The sequence below is a fragment of the Elgaria multicarinata genome, chromosome 9, assembly GCF_023053635.1.
Source record: "Elgaria multicarinata webbii isolate HBS135686 ecotype San Diego chromosome 9, rElgMul1.1.pri, whole genome shotgun sequence".
Lineage (NCBI taxonomy): Eukaryota > Metazoa > Chordata > Lepidosauria > Squamata > Anguidae > Elgaria > Elgaria multicarinata.
Window position 1 is genome coordinate 33392124 of NC_086179.1, and position 26904 is coordinate 33419027.

General features: G+C 44.9%; 2 protein-coding genes across 3 annotated transcripts; one reads left to right on the forward strand and one right to left on the reverse strand.

Annotated features, from left to right (window-relative positions):
* TST (thiosulfate sulfurtransferase) lies at positions 1 to 14298 on the reverse strand. The gene is made up of 3 exons (XM_063133484.1): positions 14113 to 14298; positions 12049 to 12741; positions 1 to 603 (listed from the first exon to the last, which is right to left on the reverse strand). The coding sequence occupies exons 2-3, from the start codon at positions 12641 to 12643 to the stop codon at positions 287 to 289; spliced, it is 912 nt and encodes a 303-aa protein (XP_062989554.1). The 5' UTR covers positions 12644 to 12741; positions 14113 to 14298; the 3' UTR covers positions 1 to 286.
* Positions 12796 to 25634, forward strand: MPST (mercaptopyruvate sulfurtransferase). 2 transcript variants are annotated; one of them, XM_063133482.1, is made up of 3 exons: positions 12796 to 13065; positions 23357 to 24009; positions 24866 to 25634. In XM_063133482.1, the coding sequence occupies exons 1-3, from the start codon at positions 13049 to 13051 to the stop codon at positions 25162 to 25164; spliced, it is 969 nt and encodes a 322-aa protein (XP_062989552.1). In that variant the 5' UTR covers positions 12796 to 13048; the 3' UTR covers positions 25165 to 25634. The 2 variants fall into 2 exon arrangements, with proteins under 2 accessions (XP_062989552.1, XP_062989553.1); XM_063133483.1 differs by lacking the exon at positions 12796 to 13065 and adding an exon at positions 14727 to 14854.
* Positions 25635 to 26904: the final 1270 nt, after the last annotated feature.

A 26904-nucleotide genomic window follows, 5' to 3' on the forward strand; every position in this document is an offset into this window, starting at 1 on the left:
TACAAATGCCAATAACAATAATAACAGAAACTTTCCTGTTCTGGCATTAGCTGTGGGTGGTTAGAAAAGGCACAGAGAGAAAAGACCGCTTGATCTGAGATTTTGTTTTATTCAGTTATCAGCTTATGAAAATGAATAACAACAGCAATGCCATTGGATTAGAAAAAAGAACTAGAAAATTATAAAAGACTAGGAACTTCACCTATTTCCCTATCCCTTGACCTTTGTTACAAATTACTAAGAACCAAACTTCAAAGCATGAATGAGGGAAAACCACAGCAGAAGGTCATTCCCTTGCTTGTGCCTTCCTGCGATTCCACTCAGAAATTTTGAGCTCTGATGGGGCACGACGAAACCATTCGGACCAAGATCCATCATAGATGGACACATCAGGTTCGCCACACAAGTATGCCCCCAGAGCAATATGGCAGGCCGTGATCCCCTTGCGGCACGTGGCAATCAGTGGCTTTGAGGGATCCACCTTCTTCTCCTGAAACATGTTCCGGATTTCTTCTGTGCTCTTCTCAAATCCTTCTTCAGTCAAGAAATTGAAGAAAGGCATGTTCAGACTGCCTAAGATGTGACCTGGTTCAATCCCTAGATCTAGGGAAAGAGCAAAGGAAACATAAGGAAAGTTTTTAGAGAGACTGTGGTAATCCTTAATTTGAAGAGGCCATTTACTTCTTTTGCCTGAAAAACTCCAAACGGGAAGAATTTCACCATGGAGAAGGTAGAGAGAATGTAAAAAGGTGATTTCTCTCACTATATAAAAAACCCCAAATGAACAAATTCCAATTATTTTTAAAAAGTAGCCCATTTCTGATACAATACAATTCCAACTTAGGACAAACGTACAAAACTTGAAACTTGCATTACACAATGAATCTAAGTACTAGTAATGAGTTGAGTGTTGATAAAGGATATTCAGAGTCCAAAGTTTGGATCTGCCACACACACCCTCTGAGCTGAAAGCCCTTCCCTTATATACCTGATAAGTTAAGGCAGGTTGTGATTATGTGATGATGAGTAATATGCACTCTTCACATAAGAGCAATATCCAAATTATTATTATTTTATCTGTCCAAGAACTGGCTCTAAAACCTTTGTAGTTTAAGCCTTGACGACCTCTGAGTGAGATGACTGATTGTCACAGATTTAGGATAGATTTAGTTTTAGGATAGATGTGATTAAGGAGCCACCATGTGTGTATGTATGTGTGTGTGTGTCTTTTTATATTTTTTGTATGATGACTATTATATATTTTTACATATTGTGATTTTTGACATAAGTGATTCTAATGTAAATCTGGCTAATCACATTTTATCTCATTGCACTTTTCAAGTGCTTCTCAGGAGATGATCAGCTGTGATTTCACTATTGGTCTAGAATTATCTCTTGCATTTGTCTTGACCTGTGAAGCGACAGAATATGCATATTAGCACATGTACGGATGGGACCGGGATAGGTGGTGTGTGTGTGTGTGTGTGTGTGTGTGTGAATAAATTTCTTTGATTGACATGCATTGGAAGTGGGGGAATGTCTCAGTGGCACATCAAAAGGTGCTGGGAGCCACCTTTAGGAAATCATGTAACTTGCATCCCGCAAAATTGAATGTAGCCATGAATGGTGGCCTCCATTGATAATGTGACTTCGTTTTCAGCTGCCTGTCTGGGATTGGCAAAACAGATGTTTGGCAAGCATGTCACACATGTTGCAAGCTTTGTTTGGCTTGGTGTGTCACAATTTGTGCTTGATGACCACTTCTCAAGACATTCAAAGAAGCCATCACAAGTGATGCAGTTAGATCATTTGCGATTCTGGACTTAATGGTCTCATGGGGGGGGGAGGGTCTCTGTAGATGGTGTGGTGTATTCCTTCACTTACTTCAAAATGTGGTAAGCCAATCCTGCTGCATTTGGGGGGCCTTCTTGCTCAGTCTGCTGAATGGGGCCTTGAACTTCCGCCCCCAAAGTCCTGCCCCATGGCATCATTGGCAAATAGCACTCCATCAAAACATTTGCCCTGTGATGGCTTTGTCACCCCAGCTGTTTTTATGAGTCCATTCCTTCCAAGAAACAGTTTAAAACTCATCCACCAAGACTTCACATTGGACTCTACTGTACTATAGCATGGTACTATAGCACCCTTTCACTATGCTAGCATCATAATATGAAGCTGTAAGAAACTGGCACAGTTGGATCTCCTCTCCAACACACTCTCTCTCTCTCTCTCTCTCTCTCTCTCTCTCTCTCTCTCACACACACACACACACACACACACACACACACACACACATATTAAGTCAGGGATCACAACCTTTTTGGAACCGAGGGTACATCTGAGGAACTGCTGAGGGCACCACTGCAAAATGGCTCCCATGTGGCTAGTCACATAGCGGCTGTTGTGGGGGCCTTGCTAGTCAAAAGAGATGGGGGTGGGGAGAAATAGAGAGGCTAGAGGCTGGGAGGGAGTGGGGAATAGCACAGCAAAGGGGTAGAGGGATGAGAAAAACTAAGGCTAGAAGCCAGGGCGAATAAACGGTGAGGCAGAGAGGTGGGGAAGAGAAATAGCAAGACTGGAGGTTAGGAGTGGAGAGAAACACCACAATAAAGAGCTTAGTGGGAAAGAAAGGGCAAGGCTAAGGAATAGGAAAAGAGTGAAAGAAGATGGGTTGTGCTGGGAAGGGAGAGAAATAACAAGAAAAGGGATTGGGTGGAGAGGCAACGTATATAACACAATGTATAATTGCTAGAAAAATGTATTTTCATATATAGGCATTTCATATGTATTCATTAGATTATACAAATCTATGTACACACACACACACACACACACACACACATATAGGGGAGTTAAAAATAAATAAAACGTTGTGGGTGCCTGTGTTGGGAACTCTTGCTGTAAGTAAAGAGGAGTGACAGGAAGGCTAAACCTGCAGCAACTCCTGTGGAAAGCAATTTCTCTGGAAACGTGTCACAGTTGGTCTCCAACCACTCCAGATGGACATTTTCTGTCTCATTAGATTCTTGATTTGTCTCCTCTGTGCTCCTCAGGAGTTGGCTCTGGAGCTCGCTGCTTTCCCCAGGACAATCGCTTCAGCATTTCCGGGCTATAAAGATTGAACTGAAAATAACCATTTTCTTCACTTTCTCCTTTGGACTAAAATATGTCGGTTTTACACGATTTCTACCCCTGTTTCAGCTTTAAAGGGAGGGGAAAAAGGGGAGAGCAAAGCTCTGGAGCTATAAGTCTTTATTTTTATTCTTAAATCAGTTATTCAATGTACTCAACGCATTTTGGACATTGTCCTTCGTCAGGAGCTACGTATGAAATAACTATTGGACTTTTTTACTTGGACTCGTGAAACTACAGTCTAGTGTTTTTCTCCTCCATTTCCTTCTTCAGGTCAGTTCATTTGTTGTGATTTCAGGCTGACGGTCAAATGTTTTGTTTCTAATGTTGGATGTCTTCTACGGTTTTGTATAAAGATGATTCACTATTTCATATGGATGTTGTCCATCATTTAATCTTAAACTATTCAATATTTCATTTTCAGAATGTTTTATATATTTAATTGACAGATTTTTTTTACACATTCAACCTTGAACTGTTTCATGTTTTATTTTCAAGTTATTGTGTGTCTAACTGGCAGTTTTACTTATTTCATATGTAGCTCCTGATGAAGGACTATGTCAGAAACGTGTTGAGTACATTGAAGAACTGATTTAAGAATGAAAATAAAGATTTATAGCACCAGAGCTTCGCTCCCCCCCACTTTTCCCCTTGGTTTGGTGGTGCTTCTTTCCCTCGCTTTTACACCAGCTTTAAAGGGAACCAGAAAAGGAATGTATCACAGCAGTAAACTGCAATATTATATACAAATGAAATTAGGAGCCACTGAAACCAAATTACAATTTTAAAAAATGTTTCACACAATTATCTTTCATATCTTATTATTATATCATAGAATCATAGAATAGTAGAGTTGGAAGGGGCCTATAAGGCTATCGAGTCCGACCCCCTGCTCAATGCAGGAATCCCTGCATTGAATACCTGCAAAGTGATGATAGGGTGGGACACTGAAAGGAATTAGTAAACTTGGTGGGAGGGATGGGGAGGCCCTAGCTTTTTTGAGACGGTAATCCACCCCTTCCGAACCTAGTGCCCCCAGAGGTATTAGAGCACAACTCCCACCATCATGCTGGCTGCAGATGATAGGATTATATTGCAACACATCTGGAGGGATGATCAGGGGCCTGGAAACAAAGCCCTTTGAGGAGTGACTGAAAGAACTGGTAATGTTTAGCCTGGAGAAGAGAAGGTTGAGGGGAGACATGATAGTACCCTTCAAAAAATTGAAAGGTTCTCACACAGAGGAGGGCCAGGATCTCTTCTCGATCCTCCCAGAGTGCAGGACATGGAATAATGGGCTCAAGTTACAGGAAGCCAGATTCCAGCTGGACATCAGGAAAAACTTCCTGACTGTTAGAGCAGTGCGACAATGGGATCAGTTACCTAGGGAGGTTGTGGGCTCTCCCACACTAGAGGCATTCAAGAGGCAGCTGGACAACCATCTGTCAGGGATGCTTTAAGATGGATTCCTGCATTGAGCAGGGGGTTGGACTCGATGGCCTTATAGGATCTTTCCAACTCTATGATTCTATGATTCTATGGAACTGGGTTGCGCAAGGCTCTAGTTTTTCCTCATATATCTTGGAGAACGGCAGTATTGAAGAAGGCACTACTCTGATTACCTAGAAAGCAAAGGCCAATTGATCTTTGGGCATGCAACTAATTTGCCCCCACCCCACCCCTGTGCTCCACAAATCTGTATCACTGTACTGCCTTTATTAGGCCAACTCAAAGGATCACAAAATACTGAGTGAACTTTCGATTTTTCCTGAACTCCTGATTTCTCCTTTTATCACCATCAGGCAAGGTGATAAAAAAGTGCAGAAGGCAGGGGTGGGGAGGAAAAAAGTGGCTGATGTCCAAGTCATGGAATCTGCATTCAGTCACAGTCTTAAGCTGGAAAGTGTGAGGAGGCTGTGGATGTTCAAATTAGACTCCGGCAGGGACAGAGATGACTTCACGTGTTTGCTGTTCTTCTATTTGTATAAGGCTATAGTGCAGGGGTGGGGAACCACAGACCCAGGGGCCAAATCCAGCCCACCTGGGGTCTCAATCCAACCCTCCAGAGTTCCCCAGATAGCCATACCCCCTTCCCCTGGCCCTACTCACTTTCCCCTGACAAGCGATTGGTTGTTGGTTTTCTAGCTTTTGTGCAGTTCACCCCCACCCCACATTATCCTAAATGGTTGAAATGGAATGCCTCCCCTAAGGCTTAGTTAGTGGCAGGAAGAGCTTTCAGTTTAATGTGCTGGTATGGGCAGTATTTTGGCCCTGCCCCTTTGCTTTCAGCCCCGCCCACCTTTGCAATGCGGTCTCCAAAAGTGTTTCCAAAATAGAATTCAGCCTTGCATTCACCACAGGCTCCCCACCTATAGTCCTCTAGATGTTACTGAACTCCAATTCCCATCATCCCTGAGCATTGACCATGCTCGACGTAGCTGATGGGAGTTGGAACCGAACATCTTCCTCCAATATCAGAGGCAATACGCCTCTCAATACCAGTCCCTTGGGAACACAAATGAGGTTGTTGTTGTTGTTGTTGTTTTGGATTTTATTTTTTATTTTTTTACTCCGCTCATGTCCTGCTTATGTGTTCCCCAGAGTAGGGATGGGTGAACTCACCCCTGGCTGTGCCACATGGTGTACCCCCACCCTGCCCATTTGCTGCATGCAATGAGTCGCCAGGTGGTCCGCAGGTGTCCTGCGAGGAGCAAGCGGCATCCCGCTGCTCCTTTGAGCTGCCATTTTGCACAGAATGGTGGCTCGGCCTTTTCCATCAATCGCCATTTTGCGTAAATGGTGGCCATAAAGAGGACCATTGACACAAAATTATAGTCGGGCAAACCCACCAAGCTCAAGCCCCTGACCGGATGCTCATGACCTCCCTACCCCATAGGCATCGGTGTGGCCACAATCTGTGGTTTTTAGTCTGTCCCAGCACAATGCTTCTTACGTTCTTAGAGAGAGGGTCACATGTCCCCCCACACTCCTGGTCTATGGCTTCCCAGCCAGGTTATCACTCATCTGTCCAGGGCCATAGCTAGACCTAAGGTTTATCCCTGGATCGTCCAGGGGTCAAACCTGTTCATCTAGGTGACACACAGGGGATCCAGTGCTCAGGCAGGGGCGAACCCTGGATGATCCCAGGATAAACCTTAGGTCTAGCTGTGGCTTAAGATGAGGGGAGGAAGGGTGGAGGGGAGATTATGCCTGCACAGATACTGCAACATGGGGCAGTAGCAGAAGTAAGAACAGTTTCCCCTGTTAGATCACAAGTAAGAGCTAGCCTACCCCAGAAGCTGAGGAGAGGGTCCAAAGGCATAAAGTGGTATCAATCATTTCCATTTTTATAATGCTGGAAATAACTTTTCATCTGTGTTATATCTGAGTTTTAAATTATTTTTCTGGCCACCATAGAGGGGCCTGAAAGGACCCACTCCCCCCACAACAAATGAGATTCCTCGTTGAACCAACAGCCCTTGCTAACAGTCACTGAGATGAATGCATCAACTTTGGGAGTTTTCTATCTTGCCTTAGAAAGCCATCCTTTTTCTAATTCTTCTCACACCACTTGAAGGGCTCTCGAATCTGAAAAGGTGCTGCTGTGTTCCATTACAGGCCAAGCCAGTAGATGCTGGAGGAGAGGTTGTGTCAGAAGGATGCTGATGCCCGGGAGAGAGTAAGCGGAATTTTTCTCACACTGATTTGGGGTTCAGCTGAGCCAACTTGAACTCGGGTGGTGGAGGGGTATATATCAAGGTTACAGAATGGGTTGAATTTGGGTGCCAGAGTGGCATGTAAAAGGCAGCAAGGGCTCACCATGGGCTGAAGCAGAAGAGGCTGGTGGTTCCAATTTCGGTGGGGCTGTAAATCCATTCCAGGTTTCAATCAGAACCAGCCAGACTTGAAAAGAGCTATCCAAGGTGATGAACCTATTTTGAAGATTGGATTAGCACCTTGGATAGTTCCTTTAGGGTTCTGGCTGGTTTTGATTAAAACCTGGAATAGATTTACGCACCCAATGAAACTGGAGCCACCAGCCTCCTCTGGGCTGAATCATGTGGATACAGGAAAGTGGTTCCATATGAATTGGGAGAGCTCAAGCATATGGCACTATGCAAGACTCCCTGGAGAAGCAAGAGCAAAAACCTGCTGAAAGGAACTCCGTCAAACCCTGTGGAATGTAGTACCATGAGGAACCTATTGCTCAGTATGCGTCATCCCAGAAGCCAGGGGTATGGCAAAATTCTCTGCTTTAAAACAGAGGGGATGTCTTTACGGGTTCTTTACCCTGATCTAAAGGTGCAGATTTGCGTTTTAGGACACATGACGCAGCCGCCCATTCACCACAATGCCGGGTTTTTAACTGGAAAATGCACAGATTCATAGTTGCGATTTACTGCGGCTTTTGGATCAGCCTTCGAGTTTGTACCACATTATAGTTATGTGTCGTTGGGGGAGTTAAATCGAATTTTGAAATGTAGGCATAGCTTTGAGGGCAGGACAAAGTGATTGACTGATTTCCCACCTTCCCACCTATCGCGTCCTCCTCTGGCTGCCTCGTTCCTTCCTGCCATTTACATTTTTAATTATATGAATCTGCAGAGCTCTGCAGATAAAGCTTATAAAATTAAAACAAAAAGGGGGGAATGGGCAGCCAGAGGGAGGAGATGTGTTCAGTCCCCCTCTCTTATCTTCGTCTGCTGCCTCATTCCTTCCCCCTGGGTTTTCTCTTATAAGAATCTGCAGACCTCTGCAGATAAAATGTTAGGGTTCCATAGCCTCGTATGTGCACATTAATAAATGCACTACCAAAAAAATAAAAATAAATTTAAAAAAATGGTTCATGCCCACCGGAGCAACTTTGCTCCGCAAGGGCTCTCATATGACTGCATATTCTGAGCAGTAAATTCAGGAGATATATCACTATTGCTGTTTATATTCAATGAGGAGCAATGCTGTTGTTGTATAGATGGGGGCAGAGACTTACCTGTATACTTAAGAGGGCTCTCTGGTGAAGTAAAGACTCACCAAAGACTCCTGAACAAACTTAGCAGTCATGGAATAAGAGGAGAGGTCCTCTTATGGATCAGAAACTGGTTAAAGAACAGAAAGAAAAGAGTAGGAATAAATGGTCAATTCACTCGATGGAAGGAAGTAAATAGTGGAGTCCCACAGGGATCAGTATTGGGACCAATTCTTTCCAACTTGTTCATAAATTATCTGGAATTAGGAGTGAGCAGTGAAGTGGCCAAGTTTCCTGATGACACCACATTATTTAAGGTTGCTAAAACACAAAGGGATTGTGAAGAGTTCCAAAGGGATCTCTCCAAGCTGGGAGAGCGGGCATCCAAATGGCAGATGAGGTTCAATGTAAGCAAGTGTAAGTTGATGCACTTTGGGGCAAAAAACTCCCCAACTTTGTATAACCTGATGGGAACTGAGCTGGCAGTGAACAAACAAGTGGGGTTGTGGTGGACAGCTCAATAAAAATGTCAACCCAGTGTGTGGCAGCTGTAAAGAAGGCTAACTCCATGTTAGGCATTATAAGAAAAGGAATTGAGAATAAAACTGCCAGTATCATACTGCCTTTATACAAACCTATGGTGCGACCACACTTAGAATACTATGTACACTTCTGGTCACCACACCTAAAAAAAGATATTATAGAGCTGTAAAAAGTTCAGAAAAGAGCAACTAAAATGATTAAGGGGCTGGAGCGTCTCCCCTATGAGGGAAGGTTACAACAGCTGAGATTGTTTAGGTTGGAAAAAAGGAGGCTAAGGGGAGACATGATAGAGGTATACAAAATTATGCATGGTTTGGAAAATGTGGATAGAGAGACATTTTTCTCCCTCTCTCAAAATCCTAGAACCTAGGTCATCCCATAAAGCTGATTGGTGGGAGATTGAGGACAAATAAGAGGAAATACTAAGGGGGTTGAATAAATTCCTGGAAACGATTATCAATGGCTGCTATCCCTGATGGTTATTTATTTATTTATTTATTTATCATACTTATACCCCGCTCCTCAGCCAAAAAAGGCTCTCGGAGCGGCTTACACTTAGGGAAAAAAAGACAGTCCCTGCCCTCAGGCTTACAGTCTAATAAAGACATGACACACAAGGAAAAGGAGTCCAGGAGGGAGGGAGGGAGGAGAGAGAAAGAAAGAGAGAGAGAGAGAGAGAGAGAGAGTCCAGCAGGAGCAGGCCCCGATGTTACTTCTGCCTGCTCCTGTCCCCTCAGTCCTTCTTCTTCCCCACAGGGCCAAGATGGCAGTTTGCCCTGTGGGGGGGGGGAAGAGTCCAGCAGGAGCAGGCCCCGATGTTACTTCTGCCTGCTCCTGTCCCCTCGGTCCTTCTTCTTCCCCACAGGGCCAAGATGGCAGTTTGCCCTGTGGGGGGGGGGGGAAGAGTCCAGCAGGAGCAGGCCCCGATGTTACTTCTGCCTGCTCCTGTCCCCTCGGTCCTTCTTCTTCCCCACAGGGCCAAGATGGCAGTTTGCCCTGTGGGGGGGGGGGGAAGAGTCCAGCAGGAGCAGGCCCCGATGTTACTTCTGCCTGCTCCTGTCCCCTCGGTCCTTCTTCTTCCCCACAGGGCCAAGATGGCAGTTTGCCCTGTGTGTGTGGGGAAGAGTCCAACAGGAACAGGCCCCAATGTTACTTCTGACTGCTCCTGTCCCCTCGGTCCTTCTTCTTCCCCACAGGGCCAAGATGGCAGTTTGCCCTGGGGGGGGGGAAGAGTCCACCAGGAGCAGGCCCCGATGTTACCTCTGCCCGCTCCTGTCCCCTCGGTCCTTCTTCTTCCCCACAGGCCAAGATGGCAGTTTGCCCTGTGGGGGGGGGGGAAGAGTCTAGCAGGAGCAGGCCCCGATGTTACTTCTGCCTGCTCCTGTCCCCTCGGTCCTTCTTCTTCCCCACAGGGCCAAGATGGCAGTTTGCCCTGTGGGGGGGGGGGAAGAGTCCAGCAGGAGCAGGCCCCGATATGTGCTACCTCCAGTATCCAAGGCAGTAAGCCTGCGTGCACCAGTTGCTGGGGAACATGGGTGGGAGGGTGCTGTTGCACCATGTTCTGTTTTGTTGGTCCCTGGTTAACAGTTGGTTGGCCACTGTGTGACCAGAGTGCTGGACTAGATGGACCCTTGGTCTGATACAGCATCAGGGCTCTTCTTATGTCCTTAACTAGGGGCCCAGTAAACCTTTAGAAGCACTTACTGAGTGGATTGGTTTGTTTTGCCTTTTTCATGGAAGAGGAAGGGTTTGATGTGGCCTTTTCAATGGAGGGAACAGCAGCAAGGAAAAGGATAGCTTTTAAAGCAGTCCTAATTCATAGGATCTTTTTAAAAACATTCAGTGTGGAAGTACCATAGCCTGTGGCATAGTGGACCCAGGGTTCACAGATTTGGGATTTTTTCATCAGCAGGGATGCTGACATTATCTGCCCAGCCCACCTCACAGGGTTGTTGTTGTGAGGATAAAATGGAGAGGAGGAGGGGAATTGTGTATGCTGCCTTGGGTTCCTTGAAGGAAAAAAGGCGGGATATAAATGCAATAATAAAATAAAAAAATATACACACCCACCGCCTCAGGCGTCCCTGCTCCCTCTGAGCTTCGCTGCAATCCTCACAGGTAGGAAAATGGATTTTGCCAACAACAATATCTTGATGGTCAGGCTCACATAGAAGACATTTGGCATCTCCAAGTTCTTCTGTCCCTGGGTTGTTTGTATTTAATGGTGGATAGGTAGCCACCCACCATTTTAAATCCCCCACAATGTCTTGGACTGATGCTGTGCTGGGGCCTAGTGGGATAAAAATGGTGGCTAGTTCTCAGTGCTGCTGCCACCGCCACCGCCACCACCACCAGATCCACTGGGGGGAGGGTTGCTGATGTCCATGGGTGCCAGTAATGCTAGAGGTATGGCCCACCAAATGGGATTTTGCCAAGAGGCTCCCATGAACCCGGATCTTGCCCTAAAACAAACACGTCAATTGCAACACGCACAGTAAAATTAACACAAGAGTAATTGTCACATTTTTTTTGCTAAGACTTTTATTTAGAGCAAAGGGCTTCCCTAGTTGGAAAAAGGGTTACAGCTGAAGGCACAGCCCTGGCACTTATGACTGATGAGCTGTTCAAAATGCAAAATGCTAGCTGGGTGTGGTAATACTGGGAAATTGTTAACTTGATGTTTCTCTATCAGGAATCTGCCTCAGCAGGCTATAAAGGCTGTTTGACACACGCACCTATGCATGCTTCTTCCCCCTCCCCCTGCTCTCATTCTTGCCCTTTGTCCAGGCTGATTCAAAGTTGCAGCTCAGCAATCTCCTATACATTATCAGGGAGGAGAAAGAGCATACAAGAAGATGAGATAGCGCTTTGGACTTCTTGTGCAACTGTTTGAGAAGCCTGGGTTTCAAACACACACACACACACACACACCAAGGACACGTCATGCAGGCTTATCGAAATACCTGGAAACTTTTTTTTAACTTCTTGGACAGTATTATTGGCAAACATGAATGCCAACAAGGACAACTGTTAGTAGTAGTAGATTCTGTTACTGATTGGTATGGGCCCTATCTCCTGCAAAAAGTTCACTCTTCTAAGTTGATTGGGAGACAGAAATCCAGACTCTAAATGTGCCACCTTGGACGAAAGGTGGATCTGCCTAGGGGCTTTTTACTTGACACCCTAATAGCCCAATCTTATGCATGTTTACTAGAAAAGTGTTCCACTTTGTTTAGTGGGATTTACTCCCTGGTAAGCATACAAACCATTTCAGTGTATAGCGTGCAAAGGGGCATAAAGGAGTGAATCAACGTTAACAGAAGATGACTCTGGAGAAAATGCCATGTCAGAATAAATGCCAGTAAACATTCCCTTGCAGCTGAAGTGATCCTGGGTGGTGTTCCTACCTGTGTTCCCAGGTTCGGGTTCTGTTCCTCGGTATCTCCCTTCCGATCTGGCATCCACCAACTGGAACCGCTTGGATTCCATATTCTCCAGAATGTCCTCATAGGTCTTCAGGAGCAACCTATTAAGGGTGGCTTTAAAGACAGCTGGCTCCATCCGGGTGACCTGTGATGTCACCGGGTGACCCTCCTTCACCCAATTCTTGAACCCTCCATTCAGCACTGAGACAGTTCGGTGGCCAAAGACCCGGAACATCCACCAGGCCCGTGGTGCATAGAAGCTACCCACCTCGTCTCCATCATACACGACGACATGCGTGTCGTTGCTGATGCCCAGGTGGCCAACGTAGTCAGCGAAGTGTTTCTCACTGGGCAGCATGAGCTCATACGGTGATGACTTGTCTTTGCACTCCTCGATATCAAAAAAAGAGGCACCGGGCACGTGCTGTTCTCGGAACTCTTTCGGGGCATCTCTCGTTCCGGGTTCATACCAAGAAGCATCTAGCACCTGAAGTTGAGGCCCAATCTTATTGGCCCGCACAGCTTCTGCTAGCCATTTGGTGGAGACCAGAGCTCTGTATAATGCTTGCTGCACCATATTAGACAAGACACTTTAGATGGAAGAACGAAGACCTCAGCTAGCAGAAGGGAATGTGGAAGAAAGGGATGGTCTCCCAAGTCCTGGTATCTGATTTCCTGTCAATCAACCGGCAAGAGGCGGAGAAACAAAGTTGAGCTACTTTCATTTCTATTCAGGCCTGAACTTTGGACTGACACACAGGTCCTCCCACAACTAGCTGCCAATCCCAGAGAATCTTTTTCTTACGAAACACTTGGCCGTTTATGAGACTCTGAATTAGTTGTTCGAAGGAAACAATCCTCTCTCTCAAATCCTTCTACTGCTTTTGTAACTTCTCCTCCCTCCCCTCCCATTCAGTAAGGTGAGAACATCCAAGAGTCAGAAGAGTCAGCTGTCCGGAGCTCTGTCGCAAGAAGGCGGAACATGTCTCAAGTTCCACAGTAAGTGAGGGTACCAGGGGTGAGGGGACTGGCTGACCCAGCTGTTGGCCAAAGGGTGAAACTGAAAGGGGCAACTACAAATAAAAGAGTCTCAAGTTGGCTGAGAATGTGGGGTCAAAAGGGTAAATGCAAGAGGAACAGTTGTAAAGAGAAACCCATTTATTCATTCGAAACACTGCAGCTATTTAAGAATGCAGCCAGATCTGTTACTGCTGGGAAGAGTTGTTGTGCATACATGACAGACCTGCGCTGCACATAGAGTTTACATTTCCCAAACCCTTGATCATTAACTGGGAGCTAAGACAATAGGTGGCAGAGCAAAACCTGGAAACTAGCACGCACTGCATTGAGTCTGAAACTCAGCTCCAGGGAACTTTGCAGTTCTGAAAACGCGTCTGGCCACTTGAAAGAGAGCACTCTTTTAATAACTCATTAGATGTAAAATTTGGAACTACAAGTGCTCCTATGTTAAAAAACAAAACCAAAAAACTTTTATTTTTAATTTATGTTTTGTATTAAAATGTGTACTTTTCATTGTCCTTAACTTTGTTTTTATCAATAATTCTGAAATAAGAACATAAATTCTGGAATCCTAAACATGCTTATAACTGGGGGGGGGGGCAGAACACAGCAGGACTTCGAACACAAAGTTTGATTAAAGGACACTTTAATCAAATGGCAGCCTGTGGCAGAGCCAGTGTGGTGTAGTGGCTAAAGTGTTGGACTGCAAGTCAGGAGATCCGGGTTCTAGTCCCCACTGAGCCATGGAAATCCACTGGGTAACTTTGGGCCAGTCACAGACTCTCAGCCCAGCCTACCTCACAGGGCTGTTGTGAGGATAACACGGAGAGGATTATGTATGGGTTCCTTAGAGGAAAAAAAGTGGGATATAAATGCAATAAATGAATGAATGAATCTATGTGCCCCAGGCTTTTAACAAGTACAAACGAGTGGATTCGTCTTTCTTTGACTTGCTCTGTCCTCTCAAAGGCAGCTTTGTTGTCTCCCAGGTTCCCCTCCCAACAGCAGAGGTTTCCCCGTTCTTACCACTGACAGCACGGAAAGGACCGAGAATTGCTGGCTTCCCTTTCATTTGGGGTCAGCTGATTGGCGCAACACAACGCGTTTAAAGCGGCGTTGAATGAGAAGGCCCGTTGGATCAAGTGATCTTCGTGGCGTAATTAGCCAGAAATCCTCAAGCCCTGCAACTATGGGAAGACCCTTTCGGGCTTCTGTGCTCTATGCTTTGTTAGAATCGCCCCACCGCAAAGCGCTCTTTTCCTCAAACGATAATCTGTCCCCACCCCCGTTTCTTTCGTTTAGGTTCAGCAGCCCATCGGCGCTGGACGTGTGTCTGTGTGTATAGCGCGGGGGCGGGGGAAGGGGGAGCCGGATCCTATTTCCTCCCCCCGAAGAAAGGCCTCGAGGGATTAGTCTCTCAAAAAACCCCACTCCTCAGGAGTTTAATTACAGGAGACCAAGGTTGTTTCTGCGATTGGGATCCGAAGGGGCCCCGATCCCTACGTTCGGGTAGGGCGATTTTACGCTAACCCCCCTCTTTCCTGCCACGGGTTGGTTCGCCCCAAGCAACCCTTTTCTTCCACTGGATGACAAAGTGGGATGTGGCCCTGATCTCCACCCAAGAGTCGACGCAAGAGAGAGGAAGGGCCGGTGTGCGGACGGAGGGGAAGGCGGCTGGGCGAGGCAAGGCGGTGTGTGAACCCCTCCCAGCCAGCGCGCTATAATCCGCTTCCGTCCGTGCGGTCAGGGAAATCGGAAAGGCGCAGAGGTACGAGGAGCAAGAGAGAGGGGAGGATCCTACGGCGGGGGTCGGCCGGAGGGGGCTCAATGGGAAGGCTTAGAGAGACGCCTGCCCATGTGCTCGGAGGTCAGCTGATGCCGCGAGCATTTCGCCGACTCGAGCCTGCGTGCAGAGAGACCGGGCTGGAGCGGCCGGCCGGCCGGCGGACGGGACACATGAGCACTCGCCTGGCAGCAGGTCCTCCGATGGGGTCCCATGAGTTGCGCTAGGCGGGGTGTCAGCGAATGAATGACTGGACGCGCGCCTTGCACGAGTATATTAGCTTTTCCCGTGCAGGCGCCTTACGGAGGTGCTGGACTACAGCTCCCATGATCCCCAGCCATAGCCGGCTGGGGCTGATGAGAGGTCCAGTCCGACACGGAGCAATTCTCTCTCTCCCTCTCTTTCGCTTGCTCGCTCCGTCCTTGTAGCAATCTTCCTTATAGAGGAGGGAGTAAGCTAGTGGCTGGTGCTGGTGCCCCTTCACGTTCTTCTGTGGGGGAAATCGGGAGTTTTCATTCCTGCAATAATAAGAGGTGACGGGGCTCTCTCTGAAGTCAGAGCCGCCACCCACTCTACCCAACCCGGAGACCCTTACCACTAATCCCAGAAAGACTGAACGCGGCTTAATTTGAGGCAGGGGCAAAGTCCGGTGACCGGGATATGAATGTCATAGGTCAGCCCCAGTGTATGTGAAAGTAACTACAAAATGGAGTGACTCTGAACATGGGCAGAGTACCTTCCTAATTACAGTCAGCAATTAGAGCTGTTTCCCACATAGCTAAAGTCAGGGTAAAGTGCTGGCCTGGCAAAGGACGTGTTTGTCAAGCCGGCTAAAGTCCAGAGGTGCAAAGTTTAATGGAGAGTGTACCTTTTAAATCGATTAACTACGATCAATTCATCAGGCAGGTTTTTTTTTTTATACACACACATTGTATTTTTTAAAATGCAATAATTTACCAAAATGAAAGAAAGAAAAAGAATTGCATTGGCACGTGCTATTTTACAAGAGCCATTCTCCCGTCACTTATACACAGGAAGGAATTAATTTACATTTACTTATTGCATCTATCTATTAAATACATTTGTACTCCCATCTTCAGACATTTGTGCTCAGAGGAGCTGCTTACATTAAAAATCATAAGGCAGCTTAACACGACATCCTTTTAAATCCAGTAAATGCCACAGCACAGTTTAGTGATGGCAAAGAGAGAGAAAAACAGGAGTGCCCATAACAAAGAATCAGTGCATTTAGGGAGAATAAAATAATGGTTCCCCCCCCCCCTTTAGTAAGTTGGGGGAAAAGAAATTAGGCCATACAGCAGCCTTCCCGGGCCTGGTGCTCTTCAGATGTTTTGGATTTTGATTCCAAAGAGCCCCAGCCAACATGGCCAATAGTCAGGAATGCTGGGAGTTCAAGTTTAGGATTCTTTACCAGGTTGCTGCTGCCTAATCTTGGCAGGCAGAGGTACCTTGATGATGACCTAAATCAGGGGTGGTGAATCTGTGGACCTCAGCCTAGCTTCACACGGACCCCGACCTAGTTTCTTGTGGACCTCGGCCTAATTTACAACTCTGCCTGCTTTGCAAACTCCACCCATTTGGGCTGTGGTACCTCTCTCTCTCTCTTGAAATATGGACCTCTAGGTGTTTGGATGAGGGAATTTGGACCTTGACAGGAAAAAGGTTCCTCCCCCCACCACCACCCCAATCTGAGTGAATGGGATATCTTTTCCAGGGCTGTCTCTGGAGGGTGGCAAGGTCAAGCATTCACAGGAGCTACAAGACTATCAAAATGGGCCCAGGCCTCCCAAAAGCATCGTGGTTCTCACTTTCCATGGTCATAGTCCAAAGCAGCACAACAATGGTGTTCTATCTGGATACCCTGTCTCTTTCAGGTTGACAGGCTCCACTGAGGATTCCTAGCCCACCCACCTCACACCTTAATCCTGAGGCCTTCTCTTGTGTCTGCTCAGACGTGTGTGCATTGCCTAAAAAACAGTGTGATGTAATAGAGTGTTGGACTGAGGTTTGAGAGGCCCAGGTTTTAGTCCCCACTTGGCTATGGAGCTCAGGGTGACTTTGGGCCAGTCACTGGCTCTCAGCCTAACCTACCTCATAGAGTTGTTGTGAGCATAACATGGAGAGGAGGAGGAGGACCATGTAAGCTGCCTCGGGTTCCTTGCAAGAGGAAACAAGGCAGTTTATAAATGCAGTAATAAATAAAGTATGCCCACCCTTTCAAACCTAGTTTTAACTGTATGCAGAATTAATCCATTAAGGACATAAGAGGAGTCCGACTGGATAAGACTAAAGGTCTTATTCCATGAATAAATCAATTATAATCAATTATAAATCAATCAATCCCTAAATGAGTCAATTATAACTAAATGCAATTTATAAACTTGGAGGATAGTTCTCTGCATGTCTACTCAGAAGTAAGTCTGCATTTCGACTCAGAGGGCACTCCTCCCATGCTCAAAGGCTCTATCTTTTGTATTAATCTATATATTCTGGGGATGAGTATTGGATGTTGGTTCTATGGCTAAACTCTCCTAAACTCCATCAGCTCGGATTATACGCTGGTTATTGGCACAATATGTCATGGAAAGAGTGGCTTTCCTAAGTAAGGAAATTGGCTTTCAGTGGAGGAGATTGTGACAGTAATGTTTTATGGAGCTGAAACATGCCCACTGATAAGCTGGGTTCAGCTGGCGGTGATTCCAGAGTCCAGATAGACATGGAAAAGGGAGGGCGGGGTTTAACATGCCCACTTAAACATCTGTTAAAAGCTTACAGCCTCTGGATATGAGTATGACTGAAACTCAACTTTATGTGCTTTTGATACTATAATGACAATCTGCGTGTGAAAACATTTGTTGTTCCTTAAACAAAATTAAAATGGAAATAGGTTAGGAAGCTGCAGTAATGTGGTGAATTTTGTAACAGCTTGGCAGGACATTATAGCATTAATATGAATTGCACACATCAAAGGTTCTACACTTGAAAATAATTTTAAATAAATTAATTTAATTATTAATGGATGTGTGAAGCCATGTTCATTGCTTTGACATAGCCTTCCCCATCTTGGTGCCCTCCAGATGTGTTGGACTACAACTCCCAGCATCCTATTCTGGGAGTTGTAGTCCAACACATCTGGAGGGCACCAGGTTGGGGAAGGCTGCTTTGTCAGGTATCCATTCTGTGTTTTGTGTGAACAGAGGAGACACCGGATGTTTCCTCATTCACCCTATTTCTGCCCCTTCCATCACTTGTGCATCACCAGGTAGACAGCAACCTTGGCAGGATCCAATCCACAAGGAACTATGGATTGGGACCAGGTTTAGTTTACTTGGAGTCGACCCACTGAAATTATAAGAATTTAAGAAGAGCCACACTGGATCAGACCAAGGGTCCATCTAGTCCAGCACTCTGTTCACACAGTGGGATTTAAATTAGTCAGGATTAACCTAAATCCTGTTAATTTCAATGGGTCTGCTAAATGACTAAATCTGAATTCAACACAATGTACTTTTGTAATTTGGGAATGTTACATCTTGGGATGTATGGATGTTGTTATCCAATTTTCCAGACTGTCAGGTGTTTTCATTGTTTTCTGTTTATTAACGGAATTGGATTATTTTTAGGGATGTACGAGAATTTTATTCCACTTGTACAAGTGCAAATTTGTGCAAATCTCTACCCCCCCCAAGTAAAAAAAGAAACTTGTCTGCAAGTCTGCATGATTTGAGTCTTGAGGGGTATTATATTTATAAACCCTTTTGTTCACTATACCAGTGAATTAGCAGAGTAGCAGCGGTTCTTAACTATGAAAGTCAGCAAAGACCAAATTAACTTCAAGACAGAGTCTGTTTTGTTTGGTACAAAAATAAAGTATTTTACTGATAGAAAATAACACAGTTTATGGCAATACAAATTTACACCAACATACTCACACACTTGGTCATACACGTTACAGCAGGGCTCACAGCAGCAGAGAGAGAATATTTTAATCTGGTTACAAAGCTCCAAAACTCTCTTTATATACACTTCCCTGAACAAATGATGAAACCACTAATTGGCAATGGCAAGACAATTAGACTTTTGCATCATCCCAATAATTCAATAAAGTCCACCTGCAAACTTGACCTTTAAGCTGATTGACTGATGCTGAGTCTTCAGTTTCTTCCAGGTTTTGCAGGCTTGTACAAAAATATGGAAATCACAAAAAACAGTCCTAATTCAGGACTCCAACACCCCTTCCTTTTGGGTTTTCCACTATTTTACCATGTTACAACATTTGTACAGTTAATCACATTTTTAGCCCTGCCTGAAACCTAACGTTTCACAAATCTCCCAATGTTTGATGGCTCCTAACGGTTTTGTAAAGACGTCTGCCAAATTATTCTGGGACTCACAGTAGGCTATGTGTTTTAAACTTTATCAGTCACTGGCTTCACCACTGGGACCTTAAAGTCCTTTATTGCTGGATCAGTCAAGTAACTTTACCACTCACCAGCACCATACTTAGCCTTTTTGTAATTCGCCACACAACTCTTGCTTCTTGGAACTTCCATGATTTTGGCTTACTTCCAATCATCAACATTCCAACGTTGCTTTTCTATCATTTGCACAGCCAATGCCAATTTGAATCACAATAGCACAAAAATTCTCATCTGACCTCTGCAGAAAAATTTCTCCAGTGCTCCAAGGTTCGAGATACCTTAAGATTCCCTTAGACACTCCAGGCTGAATTTGTTTTACTACATAGAATAAGCACAAAGAGTAAAGCATATGATTTCACAGTAGAGAAAATGACGTTAAAGTCCCTCCCTATCCTGACTAAATTCCTTGGCGACTAGTTTCTAAGAAACTCTGTTTACAAGCGGCTTGCTGTTAAAAACTTCTCCTCAGTGGCAAGTTAAAGACTTCTGTCCCGGAGGCAAAACAACTTCTTCAAAAACCTCCTTGACTCGAAGACTAAGAATTAGGCTCACAGCTCATATTACAAGCATGTATTCCAAGCCTATGGGGAGGCACGCCTTTGTTTTGTCTTTGAGACTTGCGGGGGATTTGCACCTCCTCCTCCTCCTGCTCTTGTTGCTCTCTGTCTTCTGGCTCGGTCTGAGTTGCTACAGGTCTACTAAAAAAATCTAAATCTAGTAAAACTACTGGATTGTCTCTTGAAGAAATATCCTCCTCTCCACCTTGGCTCCTGTCCAGGAAAAACAAACCGTTTTTTAAACTGGCAGTTCCCTTCAGTTCTCCATGCCTGGAAATAAAACATTTCCCCTCCTCAAAGGAGACAGAAAACTTTTTCTCCATTAGGTTTGACACACCTAAAAGAGAATGACTTAAGTTGGGAACAAAAATAGCATTAGCAAAGCTTTAGTTAAGGACAGGAATATGGCAAATGCCTTCTCCTTTCACTTCCTGCTTTGAGCCGTCAGCAAGGAAAATAAATCTGTTAGACGTGACTCTGAAGTCCAGGAAGCTTTCCTTTCTAGTAGAAATAATGGAATTACAAGCCGAGTCTATCAGCCAGATAGCTGAGCTTCCGTTTCCTTCCTCCTTCGAAATCTTGCTCACTCCGGCTGTAACGAGCTGTGCTGACTTCTTTGAACAAGAAGCATTTTTCCAGCGATGCTCAGAAACTTTCTCAGGTTGTAATCTCACTCTACAGTCCATCTTCTTATGTCCAATTTTGCCACATTTCCAGCAAACAATTGTTTTTTGTGGCTTGTGCTTTTTAGAAACTGAATAAGCAGATTCAGTCTCCTCCTTTTTCACAGTCCCGGTCTTAACCCCTTCAGAACCAGACCATTGTTGAAATGAGTCTGCCTTGCCGTTTGAGCTCACGGCTTCTCTCTTGGAATGTCTTTTCTGTTGTTCTTCTAATAATTTTCCGCACACATAATTCAGGGTTAAATCACGGACAGTCACTCCCTCTAGGGTAGTCACCAACACGTCCCAAGACGTTGGTAAGCTAGACAGAATAATATAAGACTTCATTTCCTCTGAAAGAGTCAAGCCAGCTGATGCTAAACTTTGGAATATTTCTCTTAGCTCCTGCAAATGTTTGCCAATATCTCCAGATTCTTTTAGCATCGTCCTATACATTCTGCGTGTTAAATTTATTCGAGAACCTGCTGTATCTCTTACATATACTTCACGCAATTTTTTCCAGATCACATGAACAGCATCCTCTCTATTAACATAGAATAGCTGATCATTCCTCATACAGAGGATTATGTGGGTTTTAGCTTTCTCTGCATTACGATTCCACTCTCTCAAATCAGCTGCACTTAAATCTTCATCAGGTGGGTCTGTAACCACTTCCCACAGCCCTTGGTTCCTTAAACTCATTTCAGTCTTAAATGACCAAGTAATATAATTTGTGTCTGTGAGTTGTTCCATTTGTGTATTCATTCCTATTTGAAGTGCCATAACTGCTAATTGGTTGTTTTTTCAACCCTTGTGTTATTTGAATTTCCTTTTTGGGAACTGACCGGCTTAACAACCTCAGAATCCCTTTTCAAATTCAAAAATAGCCTTCTATCAGACACCGTGTGACTTTGCAAGACAAAAAGCTTTACGAAAAAGCCTCTTCCTTTGTCTAAATCCCAACGTTCTTTAGAAAAAGCAACGCTCCAGGGCAATTAGTCAACGCACGGCTCTCTGTCTTATCAGGTCCTACTGTTTCTCTGTTAAGAACTAGAATTATGTCCAGACTGGGTTACTGGGCCCATAACCTCTTGAGGGGTATTATATTTATAAACCCTTTTGTTCACTATACCAGTGAATTAGCAGAGTAGCAGCGGTTCTTAACTGTGAAAGTCAGCAAAGACCACATTAACTTCAAGACAGAGTCTGTTTTGTTTGGTACAAAAATAAAGTATTTTACTGATAGAAAATAACACAGTTTATGGCAATACAAATTACACCAACATACTCACACACTTGGTCATACACGTTACAGCAGGGCTCACAGCAGCAGAGAGAGAATATTTTAATCTGGTTACAAAGCTCCAAAACTCTCTTTATATACACTTCCCTGAACAAATGATGAAACCACTAATTGGCAATGGCAAGACAATTAGACTTTTGCATCATCCCAATAATTCAATAAAGTCCACCTGCAAACTTGACCTTTAAGCTGATTGACTGATGCTGAGTCTTCAGTTTCTTCCAGGTTTTGCAGGCTTGTACAAAAATATGGAAATCACAAAAACCAGTCCTAATTCAGGACTCCAACATTGAGAAAATCTGATCTGCTGCAGAATTTGCATTGAATTGATAGAAATTTGAACTCATTTGATTTCTCCAACATTCCTGGTTACAGCTTAGGGAATAATAGATCATGCATGTTGTGCTGCATTGTTTTAGACTGGGGTTCATGTGTTTGTACAGTGAGTACTTGTTGATTAGCTGCTGAGTTGACTCAGTTGAAAAGTACTGCAATATGCTGGTGCTGGTTCAACATAAAACATCTCACCCTGTTTAGATCTGTGATGGGTCATTCACACATGGGAATTGCCGCTTGATGTTGCACTCCTCAAGCAATGAACTTGCATGTGTGAACCAAAAAATGCAGTTGTTGTTCACAACGATAACTGCCTGGAGATCTACTAGTGATGAAAGAATCCTCAGCAACTCTTGATGGGTCCCATGCCACAGACAGGCAGTACTAGTTTAAGGGCCAAAGTATGTGCTTTATTCGGTCTCCTGGTTTTTTTGGAATGAACAAAAGGGATGAGGAAGGGAAAATAGAACTGGGAGGCTAGCATCCCTGTCCACCCATGTTATGAGAGAGAATAATAATAGGGATTCCCATAGGTCATTTCTCCATTGGTTCAGAAAACTGGGTGCTAAGGCTGCTCTTAACTAACATTGAATTCAAGGCTTTTTGCACATCCAGCAACACTTTTATTTCAAGATCCTCTGGCAAACACCTGTCATATCTACAGAGTTTTCTTACCCGAATATGTAAGCCTTCCTATTAAGAGGTAGTTACCATAATATTTGGCATGTGAGATGGATCATTCCCAGTCCAATGCATGGTAGTTTCTTGGGAGCAGGAATAAGCAGCAAGCTCGAGCACTCCCACCTCCCCTTACCGCTTCCTCAGGTAAGGGGAAGAAGGGACACCTGGTTTGTCAAACCACAGTTTCTCTGAGTTACCTGAACCAGGCTTTCTGGTTTATAGGGGATGCTTAACCACAGTTCCCTAGTTCAGATGTTACAGAGAAACTGCAGTCAGGCACACAAGAAGAGGAAGGAATGTGTGAGTTCATTATTGCTTGTTCCTGCTCTGTCAAATCATAGGTTGTTGGTCCAAAAACACTGCATCTTAATTCAGCCACAGCATAAGTTGAAATTGCCTTTTTGTTTATCTACAACTGCATTCTCATTATGTTGTTGAGCAGGTGAACTCTTTCCCCACTGCTTTGCAGATGATGATGTATGTCACATTGCCTTCTTTCCCCACAGTGTGAAGAGTCCAGGGAAGCCACAGGTAGGGTCTGAGCCCAAAGAGGACGTGGGTGCGATGTCTCAACAACTTCTCTACCGGGCTCTGGTGTCAGCGAAGTGGGTGTCTGAAGCGATCAAGTCTCCTCAAGCTGGGTTGGCTGTGCAGCTTTTGGATGCCTCCTGGTACCTCCCCAAAATGAAACGTGACCCCCGGAGCGAGTATGAGGAGCGCCACATCCCTGGAGCCGCCTTCTTTGACATCGATCAGTGCAGTGATCGTACATCGCCTTACGATCACATGCTACCCAGTGCGGAGGATTTTTCGCAGTACGTGGGCAAGCTTGGGGTTAGCAGTGACTCCCACGTTGTGGTGTACGACGGAAGTGACCAGGGTCAATTCTCAGCCCCCCGAGTCTGGTGGATGTTCCGAGCCTTTGGGCATGATGCTGTTTCCCTCTTAGATGGTGGGTTGAAGAACTGGCTGCGGGAGGGGTACCCAGTCACCTCCGCAAAGCACCGGGCTGTTCCTGCAGAATTTCATGCCTCTCTGGACAAATCAATGGTGAAGTCGCACAAGGACATCAAGGAGAACATTGAGTCACGCCACTTCCAAGTTGTGGATGCACGACCTGCTGGGCGGTTCCGGGGGATAGAGGCAGAACCCCGGGAAGGTAATGCATCTCTTTCGGTTGATATAAGAGTTGGGCCAGTTGAGCCTTGGAGGTTGGGAAGGAAAGGAAGGAAGGCCAGGAGAGGAAACTTCTAGGTTAGTGGTTCCCAACGTTGGATTTTCAGATGTTTTTGAGTAAGAATCCCATCATCCCTACCCAGCTTGGCCAATGGAGTTGTGGTCCAACAACATCTGGAGACCCATTACTATTCCAGATTCAGAGAAAATATAATTGAGTAGGCCAGACACATTTTGATTAAGGTCTTTGCCAAGGGACCAGTGTTCTCCAAGTACTTTGTTGCAAATTGATTCCTGAATCACCCATCAAGCCTAAAGGGTCTCTTCTCCTCTTCTTCTGATTGACCAGGCGTGAATCCCCAATTAGGACTTGCTATCATAGGTAAGATTTGATCCTGCTTGTATAGGGCAAATTCTGCAGATAAGTTATAGCAGCTAGGGCCTTGCACTCTGTTTCTACCATGGATTAGTTTAAATCAGGGGTGGGCAACTTGTGGCCCTCCAGTGGTTCTGACCTACAACTCCCATCAGCCCTAGCCAGAATAGCCAATCATAAAGGATCATTGGAATTGTGGTTCTCCAGAAGTTTCAGCCTGCAAGTTGCCTATCTCTGGAGTTTAAGTCTAGGCGAATTCAGCTGCAATTTTGAACATTAGTTGGAAGGAAGTCCCATTAAGTTTAATGAGACTGACGCCCAGGTAACTGTGTAGAAGATTGCAGCATTCAGTTCTTTAAGTCAACAAAGATAAAAAAGACCAATGCAAATTAAGTCCCCTGTTTTGAAATGAATTGTATTTCTTGAACAAGTATTTTAATATACATATATATTTTTCCCCCAGGAATTGAACCTGGCCACTTCCCTGGTGCGGTGAACATCCCTTTTACCGAATTCCTCAATGAGTCGGGTTTTGAGAAAAGTCCAGAGAATATCCGCAGCTTGTTTCAGGAAAAGAAGGTGGATCTCTCCAAGCCCATCGTGGCCTCTTGTGGTTCTGGGGTCTCTGCTTGCCACGTGGCGCTGGGGGCATATTTGTGTGGCAAGCCCGATGTGGCTATTTATGACGGAGCATGGATGGAGTGGTTCATGCGGGCACGGCCTGAAGACATTATCTCGGAGAGAAAAGGGAAGAGCCAGTGAGCTGCAGCCTCCTGCCTCAATGGAGGCAGAAATACGGCCACGTGGTGGGGAAGAGGAGGTTGGCCTTCCAAAATCCAGCCTTAAGATGTTCATGCTGTCGAATGAAGTGTTCTGATAATGAATCTTGGGTTTTGCGATCCCTTTGCTTGCCTACACTGCTGGGCATGGATGATGTCCTTCTTTCACAGGAGCTTGTTAGGGTGGAAGAAAGCACTGGTTATGGGATGGTGGAATAATTGTTTCAAGTTGAACATAGGAACTCTGCAGATCTAGCCTCGTTGGATGCACAGCACAGGAAAGACGCAACTTATGGGATCGATCTTGCACTCTGACTGTGGCAAATTGTGTCATTTTTCTGGCTAGTTACTGCCTCCACAGCCCCTGTGAACTGAAATCCTATTCCTACTCAGTTTTAAAAAATTAAATGTTAGATTATGAAGATTGTTATTATTATTTAAATTAAAAGCATCTTAAGGTACTTAAATAAGTATTTTGTTTTTTGTTTGTAATGAAGTGGGTCTGTTTCTGAAGCTTTTTGTCCATGACATCTCTTGTATCACGACTTGAATTCACACAGTTCTGTGCTCTTCTTTTATGACAAAAAATATCGGAAAGGCATCACCACTCATTAGTTCACACATAACACGAAGCTATGGTGTGGTTAATTGAAATCTGGCTTGTCGTGATGTCTGAACCTGTCCCTGCAAACTAACAACAGTTTACCCAGCTACAAACCACAAATAAAAACCATGGTTTGTTGTTGGCTTATGAAGCCTGGCTTGTTTAAACTATGACTTGTTGTGATGTCTGAACTCAGAACTGTGACTTATTCCTGGCTTGTTTGTGTGTCTGACCACCTTGAAACAGAGGCAATGGGCAAGAGCTGCCTGAAAACAAAATTGCTCTGAAGGCTGGCAAATGGGAGAGAAACAAACCAGAAACAGAGAGAAAAAGCCAAAGTTTGTTTGCTCAGCTGCGATAAAATTTATGGCTAAAGGAACAAACCATGGTTCACATAAACCGCGGGTGAGGCCAGATCTACACCATGTGTCAAATCATTATGCATGTAGAATAAAAAGCAGAAAATGACACTTTAAAATCAGTATACAGAATGTGGATTGTGCCCCTACAGTTATCAGTGCTCTTCAATACCACTATAAAGCAGTAGTGTAGATTTATCCTTTGTATTCCATGTGACTCCAGCCACTGAATTAAGCTGTAGTTGGAGAAGTGCATAACTTTCCAGCCTTCACAGAGCTCCTAGCCCTTACCTAAATAGTGTTTCTCTTTTTGGGCCCAATGTGAGAATGCATTTCTTAATCCTCCCTGAGGAGTATTATGAGAATGCAGGGGTACCGTTTAGAGAGGGCAGGGGGACAGTTGCCCCATTGTGTTTTAGACCACCTGTGAGTATTTCTGCAGAGCAGATCTCTGGTTACTTCCTAGTTTCACTTACTGACATAAATAATTGTGGGTATGCACACCAAAGCTGCAAATTTCTTTGCTTTAAGAAAGCGCACCCTGCCTTGTTGAACTTGCTATAGTTTTAATGACAAATAAAAAGTAACAGCGTCAAGTACCCTTAAAATGTACAAGTAGGACATGAGTGGGGATGGCTTCCTGCTCTCTTTCCTCCTTTGTGCAGCTTTGTGGAAGTGGGTTCCCCAGAAAACAAGTCAGAGCCTGTTGATCCTTTCTCCCCGCCCCCCACTCCGCCTGCCTCCACTTCCCAGGAAGAGC

Bases quoted from the DNA above. Each gene is read 5' to 3' on its own strand.
- MPST (XM_063133482.1), top strand. The intron at 24,010-24,865 runs GTAATGCATCTC...TTTTTCCCCCAG, and splicing joins AGAGGCAGAACCCCGGGAAG to GAATTGAACCTGGCCACTTC.
- TST (XM_063133484.1), bottom strand. From the start codon at position 12,643: ATGGTGCAGCAAGCATTATACAGAGCTCTGGTCTCCACCAAATGGCTA. The intron at 604-12,048 runs GTAGGAACACCA...CTCTTTCCCTAG, and splicing joins ACCCGAACCTGGGAACACAG to ATCTAGGGATTGAACCAGGT.